Below are 16,702 nucleotides of genomic sequence, written 5' to 3' on the forward strand. Positions count from 1 at the left end.
GACATGATCTCATTCCTTTTTATGGCTACATAGTATTCCATAGTGTATATGTACCATTTTTTTTTTTTTTAATCTACTCTATCATTCATGGGCATTTGAGTTGATTCCACATCCTTGCTATTGTGCTGCAATGAAAGTATGTGTGCGTGTATCTTTATAATACAATGATTTCTCTTTCTTTGGGTATATACCTCGTAATGGGATTGCTGGGTCAAATGGTTTTTCTGCTTCTAGGTCTTTGAGGAATTGCTACACTGAGACTGGGTAATTTATAAAGAAAAGAGGCTTAATTGGCTCGTCGTTCTGCAGGCTGTACAGGAGGCAGAGCAGCTTCTGCTTCTAGGGAGGTAGGAGGAAATGGATAATCATAGTGGAGAGTGAAGGAAAGCAGGTGTCTTACATGGCCCTAGCAAGAGAAAGAGAGACAGAGAGGCAGTTGGGGTGGGCTGGGGAGATGCTACACACTTTTCGACAACCAGATGCCACGAGAACTCATTCACTATTGCAAGAACAGCATTTGGGCGACGGTGCTAAACTATTCCTGAGAAATCCACCCCCATGACCCAATCTCCTCCTACGGGCGTCCACCTCCAGTGTTGGGGATTCCAATTTAACATGAGATTTGAATGGGGACACAGATCCAAACCATATCACTATCCATCCATCCATCCATCCATCCATCCATCCACCCATCCATTTATCCATCCATCCATCTACCCATCCATCATTTCATCCATCCATCCATCCATCCATCCACCCATCCACCAACCCATCCACCAATTCATCCATCCATCCATCCATCCATCCATCCACCCGTCCATCCACCCGTCCATCAATTCATCCACCCATCCATCCATCCACCCATCCATCAATTCATCCATCCATCCATCCATCCATCTACCCATCCATCATTTCATCCATCCATCCATCCATCCATCCACCCATCCACCAACCCATCCACCAATTCATCCATCCAACCATCCATCCATCCATCCATCCGTCCATCCACCCGTCCATCAATTCATCCACCCGTCCATCAATTCATCCACCCATCCATCAATTCATCCATCCATCCATCCATCCATCCATCCATCCATCTACCCATCCATCATTTCATCCATCCATCCATCCATCCATCCACCCATCCATCCATCCACCCATCCATTCATCCATCCATCCATCCATCCATCCGTCCATCCACCCGTCCATCAATTCATCCACCCATCCATCCATCCACCCATCCATCAATTCATCCATCCATCCATCCATCTACCCATCCATCATTTCATCCATCCATCCATCCATCCATCCATCCATCCATCCATCCATCCATCTACCCATCCATCATTTCATCCATCCATCCATCCATCCATCCATCCATCCATCCACCCATCCATTTATCCATCCATCCATCTACCCATCCATCATTTCATCCATCCATCCATCCATCCATCCACCCATCCACCAATTCATCCATCCATCCATCCATCCACCAATTCATCCATCCATCCATCCATCCATCCACCCATCCACCAACCCATCCACCAATTCATCCATCCAACCATCCATCCATCCATCCATCCATCCACCCATCCATTTATCCATCCATCCATCTACCCATCCATCATTTCATCCATCCATCCATCCATCCATCCACCCATCCACCAACCCATCCACCAATTCATCCATCCAACCATCCATCCATCCATCCATCCGTCCATCCACCCGTCCATCAATTCATCCACCCATCCATCCATCCACCCATCCATCAATTCATCAATTCATCCATCCATCCATCCATCCATCCATCCATCCATCCATCTACCCATCCATCATTTCATCCATCCATCCATCCATCCATCCATCCATCCATCCACCCACCCATCCACCAACCCATCCACCAATTCATCCATCCAACCATCCATCCATCCATCCATCCACCCGTCCATCAATTCATCCATCCATCCATCCATCTACCCATCCATCATTTCATCCATCCATCCATCCATCCATCCATCCATCCATCCACCCACCCATCCACCAACCCATCCACCCATTCATCCATCCAACCATCCATCCATCCATCCATCCATCCATCCATCCATCCATTTATCCACCCATCCGTCAATTCATCCATCCATCCATCAGTTCATCCATCCATCCATCTATCCCATCCATCCATCCATCCATTTATCCATCCATCCATCTGTCCATCAGTTCATCTATCCATCAATTCATCCATCCATCCACCCACCCATCCATCAATTCATCCATCCATCAATTCATCCATCCACCCATCCACCAACCCATCCACCAATTCATCCATCCAACCATCCATCCATCCATCCATCCATTTATCCACCCATCCGTCAATTCATCCATCCATCCATCAGTTCATCCATCAGTTCATCCATCCATCCATCCATCCATCCATCCACCCACCAACCCATCCACCCATCCACCCATCCATCAATTCGTCCATCCATCCATCCGTCCATCCATCCCATCCATCCGTCCATCCACCCGTCCATCAATTCATCCATCCATCCATCCATGCATCCATCTGTATTAGTCTGTTCTTGCATTGCTATAAAGAAATACCTGAGACTGGATGATTTATAAAGAAAAGAGGTTTAATTGGCTCATGGTTCTGCAAGCTGTGCAGGAAGCAGAGCAGCTTCCACTTCTGGGGAGGCCTCAGGAAACTGACAATCGTGATGGAAGGTGAAGTGGAAGCCGGCATGTCTTACATGGCCAGAGCAGGAGCAAGAGTGGAGGGGAGGTGCTGCATACTTTTCAACAACGAGATCTGGAGAGAACTCATTCACTATCAGAAGAAGAGTGGAGGGGAGGTGCTGCATACTTTTCAACAACGAGATCTGGAGAGAACTCATTCACTATCAGAAGAAGAGTGGAGGGGAGGTGCTGCATACTTTTCAACAACGAGATCTGGAGAGAACTCATTCACTATCAGAAGAAGAGCACCAAGGGGATGGTGCTAACCCATTCATGAGAAAAATCCACCTCCATGATCCAATCACCTCCCCCCAGGCCCCTCCGCCAACACTGGGGATTACAATTCAACATGAGATTGGGGTGGGGACACAGATCCAAACTCTATCACGGCCTCACAAGCCAGTGATCTCAAGTAGAATGGTGATGCTCATGTTGCTAGTGGCTATAAGCTTTTTTTCTCAAGGAGCAAGAAAAATGCGTCTTCCAATTTAAAAAAAACAAAAAAATGCAATCACACTGCTGTTTTCAGAAGCTCAGTGTGTGCATTTACCCATCCTTTGATCATTGGTTCCGGTTTTTAGCAGTAGTGTGGGTTTTCCTCTTTCTTACATCCCCGCAAGTGTTTTTGCAGAAAATTACAGCAGTCCATCAGGAATTTGTATCTAGATGACGCTGTGCTCAGAAACAGCGCTTTGAAACTCCGTGGCAAAACTGCCTCTCCCCTAATGTGCAGCAGATTGATAACTGTCGTAGGCACAATAAAAATGAATTACTAAAAAAAATGCATTTAAGAAATGTGCCAACTAGAAGCTCTCAGTGTGTCTTTTTAAAGTCATTGGATTGAGCAAAGCTTAAATGACTGTCATTATTTTTTTTTTTTAAGTTTCTAAACATTTCCTTTCAATTTCTGAACATGTCTCACCACAGACAGCTTGCAGTAACCGTTCAGAGAGTGGCAGCCGTCTGATTCAGGAGTGTGCGTACCATCATACCATCCAATCAATATATTACTTTATTTATTTATTTTTTGAGACAGTCTAGCTCTGTCGCCCAGGCTGGAGTGCAGTGGTGCGATCTCAGCTCACTGCAGCCTCCACCTCCTGGGTGTAAGCAATTCTCCTGCCTCAACCATCCAAGTAGCTGGGATTTCAGGTGCCTGCCCCCATGCCCAGCTAATTTTTGTATTTTTAGTAGAGACGGGGTTTCACCATGTTGGCCAGGCTGGTCTCGAGATCCTGACCACAAGTCAGGAGCCTCGGCTTCCCAAAGTGCTGGGATAACAGGTGTGAGCTGCTGCACCTGTCCATCCAGTATTTCTCTAAGGAAAATATTGGAAGTACTTATTTCCTTTTGCTTGATGGCCTGGTGACTTGACACAGATGGGCTTCATTCTCTATGATGAGGAAGCTGTTCTATTATCTGAAAACTTGCCCTCCAAGAGAAGGTTAAAGTGTATATTTCAAAATATGAACTTCTGACTGCCACGTTTGGCTGACTCTTGGGTGTTGTGGTATTTAAAGTGTCCTAGATCAGCCACGATACAACAAAACCGAATCACTGTGTCTCCACCTGAGGCATGTGCTGCAGAAAGTGCCAGTTCTTGTGATATGGGAGCCATGACCACCTCTGTTCTGGGGACCTGGGACCCCAGGGGTGGATCTGACTATGTTACCAAGAGCTAGATGAGGCTGGACGAGGTGGTTCACACCTGTAATCCCAGCACTTTGGAAGGCCGAGACGGGCAGATCACAAGGTCAGGAGTTCGAGACCTGCCTGGGCAACATGGTGAAACCCTGTCTCTACTAAAAACCCACAGATTAGCGGGGCATGGTGGCATGTACCTGTAGTCCCAGCTACTCGGGAGGCTGAGGCAGGAGAATCGCTTGAACCCGGGAGGCGGAGGTTGCAGTGAGCCGAGATCGCACCACCGCACTCCAGCCTGAGCGACAGGGTGTGAGTCCATCTCAAACAACAACAAAGGAGTAGGTGAGAAGACGTGGCGTGCTCCTGCAGTGCAGCCCGCCGTGATCATACAGAGAGCAGAACGCGCAGCATGGCACGTCGTGGCCCATCACCCTCGTCTCTGCTCCATGTAGCCGTAAGACCAAACCTGCATCTGTGTGTGCACATGGTCTGGTGTCTCCTAAGCTGCTTCCAGAGACACACCTCGTGGAAATGTGCAAGGCTCAGCAAAGAAAGGCTAATATCTAATGATTCAGGTATTTACCCAGCTTTTTTTTTTTAATTTATTTTTTTTTTTGAGATGGTGTCTGGCACTGTCGCCAGGCTGGAGTGCAGTGGTGTGACCTTTGGCTCACCGCAACCTCCGCCTCCCAGGTTTGAGCGATTCCCCGGCCTCCGTCTCCCAAGTAGCTGGGATTACAGGCATGCGCCACCATACCTGGCTGATTTTTATATTTTTAGTAGAGGCAGCGTTTTGCCATGTTGGCCAGGCTGGTCTCAAACTCCTGACCTCAGGTGATCCGCCCACCTCAGCCTCCCAAAGTCCTGGGATGACAGGCGTGAGCCACCGCGCCCGGCCTGCTTTTTTATTTCTTACTGGCACGAGAACTTAGAGTGATACAAATCTTCTGAATATCTGGGCTGCATTCTGCAGACGGTGACACCTTCTGTTTCCATGGATATTATTCATAAAACATTTTTGTCACCTGCTATGAATTGTCACCCTGCCCACATGCTTTAAAGGGACAGTTTTTCAAATCAGCATGAGTTTGTTTGGGCAGTGGGTAATTGCATACTTAATAAAATTAAACATTAGAAAGGGGCTCCTTCTGCTTTCCTGTCAACTGAGGCAGCAGGGTGATAGACGCAGGGGTGAGGGATGCACCCTGTATTATAGGCCAGGGTTCTCTGGAGGGATAGAACTAACAGGATCAATAGCTATATATAAAGGGGGGTTTATTCAGCATTAACTCACAGGATCACAAGGTCCTACGATACGTTGCCTGCAAGCTGAGGAGCACGGAAGCCAGCCCGAGGCCTAAAGCTGAAGAACTTGGAGTCCAATTTTTGAGGGCAGGAAGCCTCCAGCACGGGAGAAAGCTGTAAGCTGGGAGGCTAAGCCAGTCTAACCTTGCCACATTCTTTTGCCTGCTTTTTATTCTAGCCGTGCTGGCAGCTGATAAGATGGTGTCCATCCCGACGAAGGGTGGGGTCTGCCTTTCCCAGCCCACTGACTCAAATGTTCAGCTTCTTTGTCAGCACCCCCACAGGCACACCCAGGATCCATACGTTGCGTCCTTCAGTCTAATCAGGTTGACGCTCGGTGGTAACCGTCACACCTGGCGTCTGTTTCTCTGATTGTAAGGACACCAGTCCTACTGGATGAGGGCCTCACCCTTATGAGCTCCTACAGGCCCTGTCTGCAAATAAAGTCATCATGGAAGCTTCAGGGTTCTGATGATGAGTGAGGGAGAGCGTGGTTCAGTCTGTAACGATGTCCTGTATCTATTGCAAAGAAAAAACGAAGGCGCTCTTCCATTCCTCCACACCAGGAGGTTTGCCAGAGTTTCAGACAAAAGGGTTTTTTAGGGGGGTACAGTTCGTTCCGTAACAATGCTCTCTCGCTCTCGCAAAGAAGAAAGGAAGGGGTCATTCAGTTCCTCCAAAGCAGGAGATTTGCCAGAACTCCAAACAAAAGGAATTTTTTTTCCATCTTGATCCCTATTTATCAACACGTGCCTCCTTATCTTTCCAGCTGACTTCATCTCTTGGGTAGCATTAATTTCAGAAATCTGTATTTCTGACTTGCCCTCAGGAAACCCCTTTAGATGTTAGAAATTCTTCTGTGGATGAAGTTATCTTTTTTTTTTTTCTCTGAGACATAATCTTGCCTCGTTGCTCAGGCTGGAGTGCAGCGGCGCAATCTCGGCGCACTGCAACCTCCACCTCCCGGGTTCAGACAATTCTCCTGCCTCAGCCTCCTGAGTCGCTGGGATTACAGGGATACACCACCATGCCCGGCCAATACAGGCACACACCACCATGCCCGGCCAATTTTTGTATTTTTAGTAGAGACAGGGGTTTCGCCACGTTGGCCAGGCTGGTCTCGAACTCCCGACCTCAGATGATCCGCCCGCCTCAGCCTCCCAAAGTGCTGGGATGACAGGGGCCCGCCACCACACCTGGCCAGATGAGGTTACCTTCATGAGACTCAGGGTTTGCCGTCTGTCACTGAGTTGCAAATAAAAGAAAAGTTGGGTGAGTTATTTGCGGCGTCAAGAGCAACGCTTAGAATTGTAGAATCGCTTTCTCCATCGGAGGCTCTGGTGTGTGGGCTACAGGCTGTGTGGGTGTCATTCGCCACGCTAGGTGCCGAAAGGGGGCATCAGACGTAGCAGCTGCATGAGTCTCCACTCTTCATGATACCGTCTCACTGTCAGAGTCACAGTGACAGAGGCATTTGTTGCCAAGGATTTACACTCCAGTAGGGTTAAGATTTTTCTTCTGTATGCGTTCCTTAGGGTTACTGTAAAAAGCACATCTTCTCTTCTCTCAATAAGTTTTAAGTGACATTTAAAAATATTCAAGCCTGTGACTTGACCTAATTGTTTAGCATTTGACTCGTTCTATTAAAATGGAGCGTCTTGTCAATTTCAAGTCCTTTATACTTGCAATTGTTAAGAGTTCAATGGTAGTTGGTTTTGTCGCAGACAGTGAGTTAAGGAATCCTTCCACGTTTTTCCCGACTTTAAAATTAAAGATTCTCAGGGTGCTGTGTAGAGCAGTGAAAATAAGACCTCGTGTGTGTGTGTGTGTGTGCGGGTGTGTGTGCACGTGTGTGCGCGCGCGCACCTGGAGGAGAACGGGTGTTCCACTTGGGTGAGAGGATTGGCTGTGAGCTTCAGACCAGGAAATGTGTCATCTAGCCAAGCACCTGGCTGAGTGTGCCGGAGTGAGGACCTTGAACAGAACCTTCCTTTTCTGTTATTATTTGCTACAGAGCTAAAATGGCCAAATATATCCTTTGAAAACTGGTTTTTTTTTTTTTAAATAAATTACCAGATCCCTCCTTCAACTGTACACATTTTTAAATAAAATCATATTGAACTTAAAAAAAACACCCCAAAACTGAGGAACTTGCACAATAGAAATCTATCCTCTCCCAGGGTGTCTCGGGGCTGAGCTCTGTCAGGACACTTTAGGGCACGATCCTTTTGGCCTTTCCCAGCTCCTGGGGGCTCCAGACATCCCAGGGCTTGTGGCTGCATCACTCCAGTCTCTGCCTCTGTCTTATCATTGTTTTCTCTCATCTGTCTCAAGCATCCTTCTGTCTCCTTCTTCTAAAAACCCCAGGTTGGGCAGGGTGGCTCACGCCTGACATCCCAGCACTTCAGGAGGCCCAGGTGGGCGGATCACCTGAGGTCAAGAGTTCGAGACCAGCCTGGCCAACATTGTGAAACACTGTCTCTACTGAAAAAAAAAAGAAAAAAAAATCAGTGAGCTGAGATCCGGCCACTGCACTCCAGCCTGGGCAACAGAGCGAGACTCCATCTCAAAAAAAAAAAATATATATACAAAAATATAAAAATTAGCCAGATGTGGTAGCATGTGCCTGTAATCCCAGCTACCCGGGAGACTGAGGCAGGAGAATCGCTGGAACCCGGGAGGCAGAGGCTGCAGTGAGCTGAGATCACGCCACTGCACTCCAGTCTGGCGACAGAGCGAGACTCTGTCTCAAAAAGAAAAGAAAAAAAAAGTGTGACTTCCCAGGGGAAATTGAAATGGACCTGTTTAGAAATTTTCTTAATCTCTGAAATAGGTTGGAAGGTAACCAGGTGTTGTTTGTTGTCCTTTTCCAGTGGAATTTTTATACTGTGACCTGGCTTCCATGATGTCCATCCGGGAGTTTGTCCAGAAGTTCAAGATGAAGAAGATTCCTCTCCATGTTCTGATCAACAATGGTGAGTCCTGGTGAACTTGCTGCAAGCCAGGGGTTCATTGGAAGGACGGGAGCTCTAGCTTTCATGTGAGAGAAGTGTCTGAGCAAAACAGGATATCCATGGAAATTACTGCACAGACCTGCCATTTGTAGTCACTGCTTCATTTCACAGATGGCTTTGGAGGACCATCGTTCTCGTTAGTATGTTACTTTTACATAATGGTGACTGGATACCATGTTCTATGGAGCTGACACGTTCACTTGTCCACTTTGACTAAAGTGTATTACGCACACGCTAAGGGTTGGTGTTTTCCCAAGTGTTATCTTGCAAAATCATCACCACACTCCCCGAGACTCATGATTTGGGCTCTAGAAGCTCGTTATCGTTTATCTCTTGATTTTACTCCCTGTTCAACATCCTTACCCAGACAGGTGGAGTCAATATCTCCCCTTCCCCGTCTTCAGTCTGCCCATCTGCCAATCTTCAACACAAACCACCCTTGATCTTGAGCCCTTCTTTGAGCCACACTGAGCTTTTGATGTCATTGCAAACCTTGAGCCCTTCTTTGAGCCACACTGAGCTCTTAACGTCATTGCAACACTTAATATTTCTCCTCGCAGTACTGATGCCCGTTACTCTCATCCCCTGCTACAGTCCATTTTATTTTTTATAAAAGTTAACCTGAACCCTCCACACTGAGGAGGTACAGTTATTGACATCTCCAAACTAAGTAAATACATAGAACTGAAGTTCTCAGAAATACACCAAAAAACATGTGTGTTAGTAGAATTTAACACATCGCTTTCACAGATGGAGACCAGATGGAAATTTAGAGAGGAAATAAATAGTGCCATGAATACAGTGGATAGGACAGACATAAGTCAAACAGTGAGCCCGTCGAGACAGCACCTTCCTTTCAAATCTATGAAATATTTATCAAGTTATTGATACTTTAGATGGCAGACAAAAAAATCACCAAAAGGGTCTTGGGATTACCCAGTGTAATTACTCAATTTCCGACCTAGACCGTTAAAGATTCTTAATTCTGCAAAACCCCTTTTGCTCTCTGAGGTGCTGTTGTCATTAATTCTGGACATTAGGATATGGACGTGTCTGCAAGGAGGGAGAAAACATTATTCTCTGTGCTAAAGTCATAACACCTGTCTGTTTCCAGCTGCCAAGATGTGGTAGCTTCCATCTAATTTTTTTTTTCCTCTTTGTCTTGATGTGTTTTGTGTTTTTCTGTAACATTAATGGGATCGGAGGATAGGAAAGTGGATGAGATATCCACGCTTCCCCTCAACCCACTTGTTTAATTGGAAATTATTATGCTACAGTTTAAAGGAGAAGCATGGGATATAAAACTATACATAGAGTGTGACGCCAGTTTATGGATAAAAATACGTACAGACAGCGATGATGTGTGAGTGCATGTGTATTTGTATATGTATTTGATGTATGATGTCTGTGTATTTATGCATAAAAATATGTGCAGACATAGCAATGATGTGTGAGTGCATGTGTATTTGTATATGTATTTGATGTATGATGTCTGTGTATTTATGCATAAAAATATGTGCAGACATAGCGATGATGTGTGAGTGCATGTGTGTTTGTATATGTATTTGATGTATGATGTCTGTGTATTTATGCATAAAAATACGTACAGACATAGCTGTGATGTGTGAGTGCATGTGTATTTGTATATGTATTTGATGTATGATGTCTGTGTATTTATGCATAAAAATATGTGCAGACATAGCAATGATGTGTGAGTGCATGTGTATTTGTATATGTATTTGATGTATGATGTCTGTGTATTTATGCATAAAAATACGTACAGACATAGCGATGATGTGTGAGTGCATGTGTATTTGTATATGTATTTGATGTATGATGTCTGTGTATTTATGCATAAAAATACGTGCAGACATAGCTGTGATGTGTGAGTGCATGTGTATTTGTATATGTATTTGATGTATGATGTCTGTATTTATGCATAAAAATACGTACAGACATAGCGATGATGTGTGAGTGCATGTGTATTTGTATATGTATTTGATGTATGATGTCTGTGTATTTATGCATAAAAATATGTGCAGACATAGCTGTGATGTGTGAGTGCATGTGTATTTGTATATGTATTTGATGTATGATGTCTGTGTATGCATAAAAATACGTGCAGACATAGCTGTGATGTGTGAGTGCATGTGTATTTGTATATGTATTTGATGTATGATGTCTGTGTATTTATGCATAAAAATACGTGGAGACATAGCTGTGATGTGTGAGTGCATGTGTGTTTGTATATGTATTTGATGTATGATGTCTGTATTTATGCATAAAAATACGTACAGACATAGCGATGATGTGTGAGTGCATGTGTATTTGTATATGTATTTGATGTATGATGTCTGTATTTATGCATAAAAATACGTACAGACAGCGATGATGTGTGAGTGCATGTGTATTTGTATATGTATTTGATGTATGATGTCTGTGTATTTATGCATAAAAATACGTACAGACATAGCTGTGATGTGTGAGTGCCGCTCAAATAGCTAGAGACACCACCATTTCCATGTACTTAGCCTGGTAAGAAATATCATACTATCAATGCTAGTGGCTGTTGTTGGAAGGTCCGGAATGATTTTAACTTTCTGTGTCTTCTCGTTGGAGGTTAATAACACTTTTCAGATTTGCCATCCCGGTGGCATCTTAAGTTTCTATGCAGGAGTCAATGATTTCCCAGTCAGCACCCATTTGGAATCTTCTGTCTCAGCACTGGGTGTGGACTTCCTTTGCTGAAGCCCCATCCGTATTTTAAGGGATTAGAATTGTAGCATTATAAGTCAGCAAATGTGGAGACCACTTAGAGGGACCGTGGAGATCCTGTGCAACCCGACGTCTCGTTTCTTCCTTGCATGTACCATTCTTACTCATTAGTAATGGGAGCGGTTTATCACAGAGCAGTTGGAAACGGACATGCATGCCTGACATGGTGCCCTGTGCAGAGACACAGAAAAACAGAAGCGTCTATCCTCTTAGGGACTTTCTGCAGCTACTTCCATCCATTTGCCATGGCCTTGCATCCACCAGTAAGCAGAAAAAACCAGGAATCTCAGGCCGGGCGCAGCGGCTCACACCTGTCATCCCAGCACTTCAGGAGGCCGAGGCAGATGGATCACAAGGTCAGGAGTTCAAGACCAGCTTGGACAACATAGTGAAACCCCGTCTCTACTAAAAATATAAAAATTAGCCGGGTGTGCTGGCGGGTGCTTGTAGTCCCAGCTACTCAGGAGGCTGAGGCAGGAGAATCGCTTGAACCCGGGAGGTGGAGGCTGCAGTGAGCCGAGATCATGCCATTGCACTCCAGCCTGGGCAACAGAGCAAGACTCCATCTCAAAAAAAAAAAAAAAATTAGGAATCTCAGATATGATATGTTTCTCCAGCGGAATCTTACTCTTTTCTGGGGGGAACAGAATTTTACTGAGCAATGAGTATATGAACCACATCTGTGACAGTGGATACAGGCTAACACCAGCTGACAGAGGCTCACCAGCGTATTCTCCATCACTCAACCACCATGTTTACCTTTTGAAATGGCTGTTGCATTCCTAGGATGCTCCTCTGTTCCTTTTCTCAACAGATTTTAAACAAGGCACACAGGGCTCTCAGAAACAAAAATATTCTGGAAACTGGGACAGGGTAGGATTTGAATCAAAAGGGTCTTGTTGTTGGATTGGCTTTGTACCCTATCTCTTCTGTAGAGAATCTCATGCACATATAGGGTTTACTTCCTAGACTTATCTAGATCTTTCTTCCTCCTAAGACTTTTTACCTTCGCTCAATGCTTCAGGGGCACCTCAAGTCAGGAAGTCCAGTGTGGAGTTCCTGAGCCCGTGGCTGACACCGGTTCTACAGGAGAATATTTCCTTCCCCAGTTTTTAGAAGACTGTCAGCATTTCTTCACCCATGGCCTCCCACCTGACCTTAAGGCCAACAATGATAGTGGCTCATGCCTGTAACCTCAGCACTTTGGGAGGCCGGGGCAGTTGGATCATGTGAGGTCAGGAGTTTGAGACCAACCTGGACAGCATAGTGAAACCCCGTCTCCACTAAAATTACAAAATTAGCCGGGCGTGGTGACGCACGCCTGTAATCTCAGCTACTCCGGAGGCTAAGGCAGGGGAATCGCTTGAACCTGGGAGGCGGAGGTTGCAGTGAGCTGAGATCGTGCCACTGCACTCCAGCCTGGGCGACAAGAGCGAAAGTCCATCTCAAAACAACAACAACAACAACAAAGCCAGCAGTGAGACACCTTTGAATCTCTCTTTCTTGTTCTCTCTCTCTCCCTGTCTTCCCTTCTCTCTCTTTCTCTCTCTCATCTTGCCTTCTCTTTTTTTAATCTCCTTCACTTACTCTTGTTCTTCTGCCTGCCTTATAGAAGAAGCGTTGTGATGATTTGGGGCCCGTCAGGATCATCTCAGATCATCGCCTCATCTCAGGATCTTCCACTGAATCACATCTGCAAAGGCCTTTTTGCCGTGACAGTCACATTTTCATGTGGTCCAGAGATGAGGACATGGACATTTTTTCATGTTTTCAGTTATTACTCTACCAAATTGGGAATAGGTTGTGGGCGTCTTTGGGGCCATTATCCTGTCTACCACATGAGATTAGGATGTGGACATCTTTGGGGCCATTATTCTGTCTCCCACATGGGGATTAGCATATGAACATCTGGGGCCATTACTCTGTCTCCCACATGGGATTTAGGATGTGCACATCTTTGGGGCCATTATTTTGTCTACCACATGGGGATTAGGACGTGGACATCTTTGGGGTTGTTATTTTGTCTACCACATGGGGATTAGGATGTGGACGTCTTTGGGGCCATTATTTTGTCTCCCACATGAGGATTAGGATGTGGACATCTTTGGGGCCATTATTTTGTCTACCACATGGGGATTAGGATGTGGACATCTTCAGGGCCATTATTCCGTCTCCCACATGAGGATTAGGATGTGGACATCTTTGGGGCCATTATTTTGTCTACCACATGGGGATTAGGATGTGGACATCTTCAGGGCCATTATTCCATCTCCCACGTGAGGATTAGGATGTGGACATCTTTGGGGCCATTATTTTGTCTACCACATGGGGATTAGGATGTGGACATCTTCAGGGCCATTATTCCGTCTCCCACGTGAGGATTAGGATGTGGACATCTTTGGGGCCATTATTTTGTCTACCACATGGGGATTAGGATGTGGACATCTTCAGGGCCATTATTCCGTCTCCCACGTGAGGATTAGGATATGGACATCTTCAGGGCCATTATTCCGTCTCCCACATGGGATTTAGGATGTGGGCATCTTTGGGGCCATTATTTTGTCTACCACATGGGGATTAGGATGTGGACATCTTCAGGGCCATTATTCCGTCTCCCACATGAGGATTAGGATGTGGACATCTTTGGGGCCATTATTCTGTCTCCCACATGGGGATTAGCATATGAACATCTCTGGGGTCATTATTCTGTCTCCCACATGGGGATTACAGTGTAGGCATTTTGGGGGTCATGATTCTGTCTGCCAGATAGATAATGTAGACCTGGACATCTTGGGGTGTGCATTATTTAACCTGCCATACCTGCCTACTCTGCCCGTCACATACTTCACTTGCAGGAAAAATACAATAAACAAGATTCTTGACCTCATGGAAATCATATTCTAGCACAGGAAACAAACATTGGGTCGATAATCATTGTGTGCAGTGTCCTGCCTTACAAAACACAGCTCTTGCAATGTGACACCACAGTCATGTAAAGTACAGAGAAGATTGCATCCCATGTCCCACGCCTCCCTGGAATGCCCCAGCCTGTGCTGCTCAGAACCGCATTTCCAGGAGATGATCCTGAGAATCCATTTGTTACAAGGTGATGGCTTGAAATAATACTTTACGCTTTCTTCCTTTTATCTTTTTGTTGTACATCGTTCAAGAGGTTGCCCAGGCGGTGGCTCTCCTGAGCTCTGCCTCCTGTCAGATCAGTAACAGCATTAGATTCTCATAGGAGCACAAACCCTACTGTAAACTGCATGAGAGGGACGTAGGTTGTGTACTCCTTATAAAAATCTAATGCCTGATGATCTGCACATGTGAGGGATCTAGGTTGCGTGCTCCTTACGAGAATCTCATTCCTGATGATCTGTCACTGTCTCCCATCACCCCCAGATGGGACTATCTAGTCACAGGAAAACAAGCTCAGGGCTCCCAGTGATTCTATATGATGGTGACTTATAGAATTATTTCATTATATAGTACAATGTAATAATAATACAAATAAAATGTACAATAAATGTCATGCACCTGAATCATCCCAAAACCATCCCCCAACTCCACCTCCACCACCTCTGTTCAGAAAATTGTCTTTCACAAAAGTGGTCCCTGGTGCCAAAAAGGTTGGGGACTGCTGCCCTAAACTATTTCCCCAGAACCTTCCCTCCAAAACTCCTCTTAGTCAATCACATGCCTCAAGTCTCATGGAAAACAGCCCCAGCTGAGCTCAACAAGGGTGACTTCCAAGGCAAGAAGGAGCTACACTTTGTGCTTTTGTTTTTTTATTCTTAGAGCCAGCAATCAAGGTTTGGCAAACATGAAATACTTCAGACGTAGAATATTTTTTCATTTTCTAGTGGGTTGAAAATAGAACCCGACTGCCTCTGTCTGGCTGCTGGGGGAAGCCCAGGGGCGACGTGATGATTTATCAAGCACAAGAATAAATCAATAACAGACCTCCTGCAGAGCCAGTATGTATGGTTTATTCACTGTAAAATTGTATTTATGTAGCTTCCCATCCCCATGTCTGAAAATTGATAGATTTTTAACAACTGCAGCGAATTTATAGATTTATCCTTGTCAGACATCTTCCCATAACTCTAATGGATGAATTTCTTTCCGAGATGAAGAATTACTAAGCGTTATTTTCCCTACCACTAAAGAAATACGTCCATGGTACAGGGTGACCCTGAAAAATAACAATGATTTTTGCCTGGCCAGAGACCTACAGACTCTGGTTTTTGGTACAGTTCTTCATTTACCCATTTGAATGAGTGAATGAATTTGAAGGACTGAAAGAATTCAAATGAATGAATGAATTCAGAGGAATGACTGAAGGCAAATGATGAATGAATTCAAAGGCATGAACAAATGAATTCAAAGGAATGAATTCTAATGAATGAATCCAAATGAATGAACAAATGAATTGAAAGGAACAAATGAATTGAAAGGAACAAATGAATTGAAAGGAACAAATCAATTCAAAGGAACCAGAGAATTCAAAGGAATGAATTAATTCAAAGGAATGAAAAAATTCAAAGGAATGAATCAATGATTTCATATGAGTGAATTTGAATGAATGAATTCAAAAGAATGAACAAATGAATTCAAAGGAATGAATGAATTCAAAGGTATGAATGAATTCAAAGGACTGAATAAATGCAAAGGAATGAATGAATGAATTCAAATGAGTGAATGAATTCAAATGAATGAACAAATGGATTCAAAGGAACAAATGAATGCAAAGGAATGAATTCAAAGGAATGAATGAATGCAAAGGAATGAATGAATTCAAATGATGCAAATGAATGAATGCATGAAATCGAGTGAATGAAATCAAATGAATGAATGAATTCCAGTGAGTTCATTGAAATGAGCAAATGGGCACAGGGCACCTAGAAGACCCATGAGAGTTAAGGAAGATTCATTCGGGGGGGCCCAGGTGTGCAGTTTTGTATCAACAGAAGACTGAGGTGCAATGGAGGCAGTCCTCACTGAGGACCCACTTTTTAGTGGGCAGACACCTGAGCAGCCATCTCCTGTCTTTGTGGGCACCTGGCATTTTGTATGTGAATCGGGCTCCGCAGTCATCTGGTCTTCCTCCTGGGAAGACGGAAAGTGTCGCATCACAGCTCATGCAATCGTCAGCGGATCCTTGAGTCTGCACAGGTGTAGACCAGTTACTCTGCGTGCCTTCTGTTTGCTTCTCTTCCAGAGCTGCT

At 44.9% G+C, this 16,702-nt stretch overlaps 1 protein-coding gene across 1 annotated transcript in view; it reads left to right on the plus strand.

The window, feature by feature from the left end:
* Positions 1-16,702, plus strand: part of DHRSX (dehydrogenase/reductase X-linked) — a 314,506-nt gene that overhangs the window by 243,795 nt on the left and 54,009 nt on the right. The window contains exon 4 of the mRNA XM_073013905.1: positions 8,559-8,660. Within this exon, the coding sequence (XP_072870006.1) occupies positions 8,559-8,660 (102 nt within the window). The remainder of the gene's footprint in view (positions 1-8,558; positions 8,661-16,702) is intronic.

The sequence above is a fragment of the Chlorocebus sabaeus genome, chromosome X (genome assembly GCF_047675955.1).
Source record: "Chlorocebus sabaeus isolate Y175 chromosome X, mChlSab1.0.hap1, whole genome shotgun sequence".
NCBI classification, from domain to species: domain Eukaryota; kingdom Metazoa; phylum Chordata; class Mammalia; order Primates; family Cercopithecidae; genus Chlorocebus; species Chlorocebus sabaeus.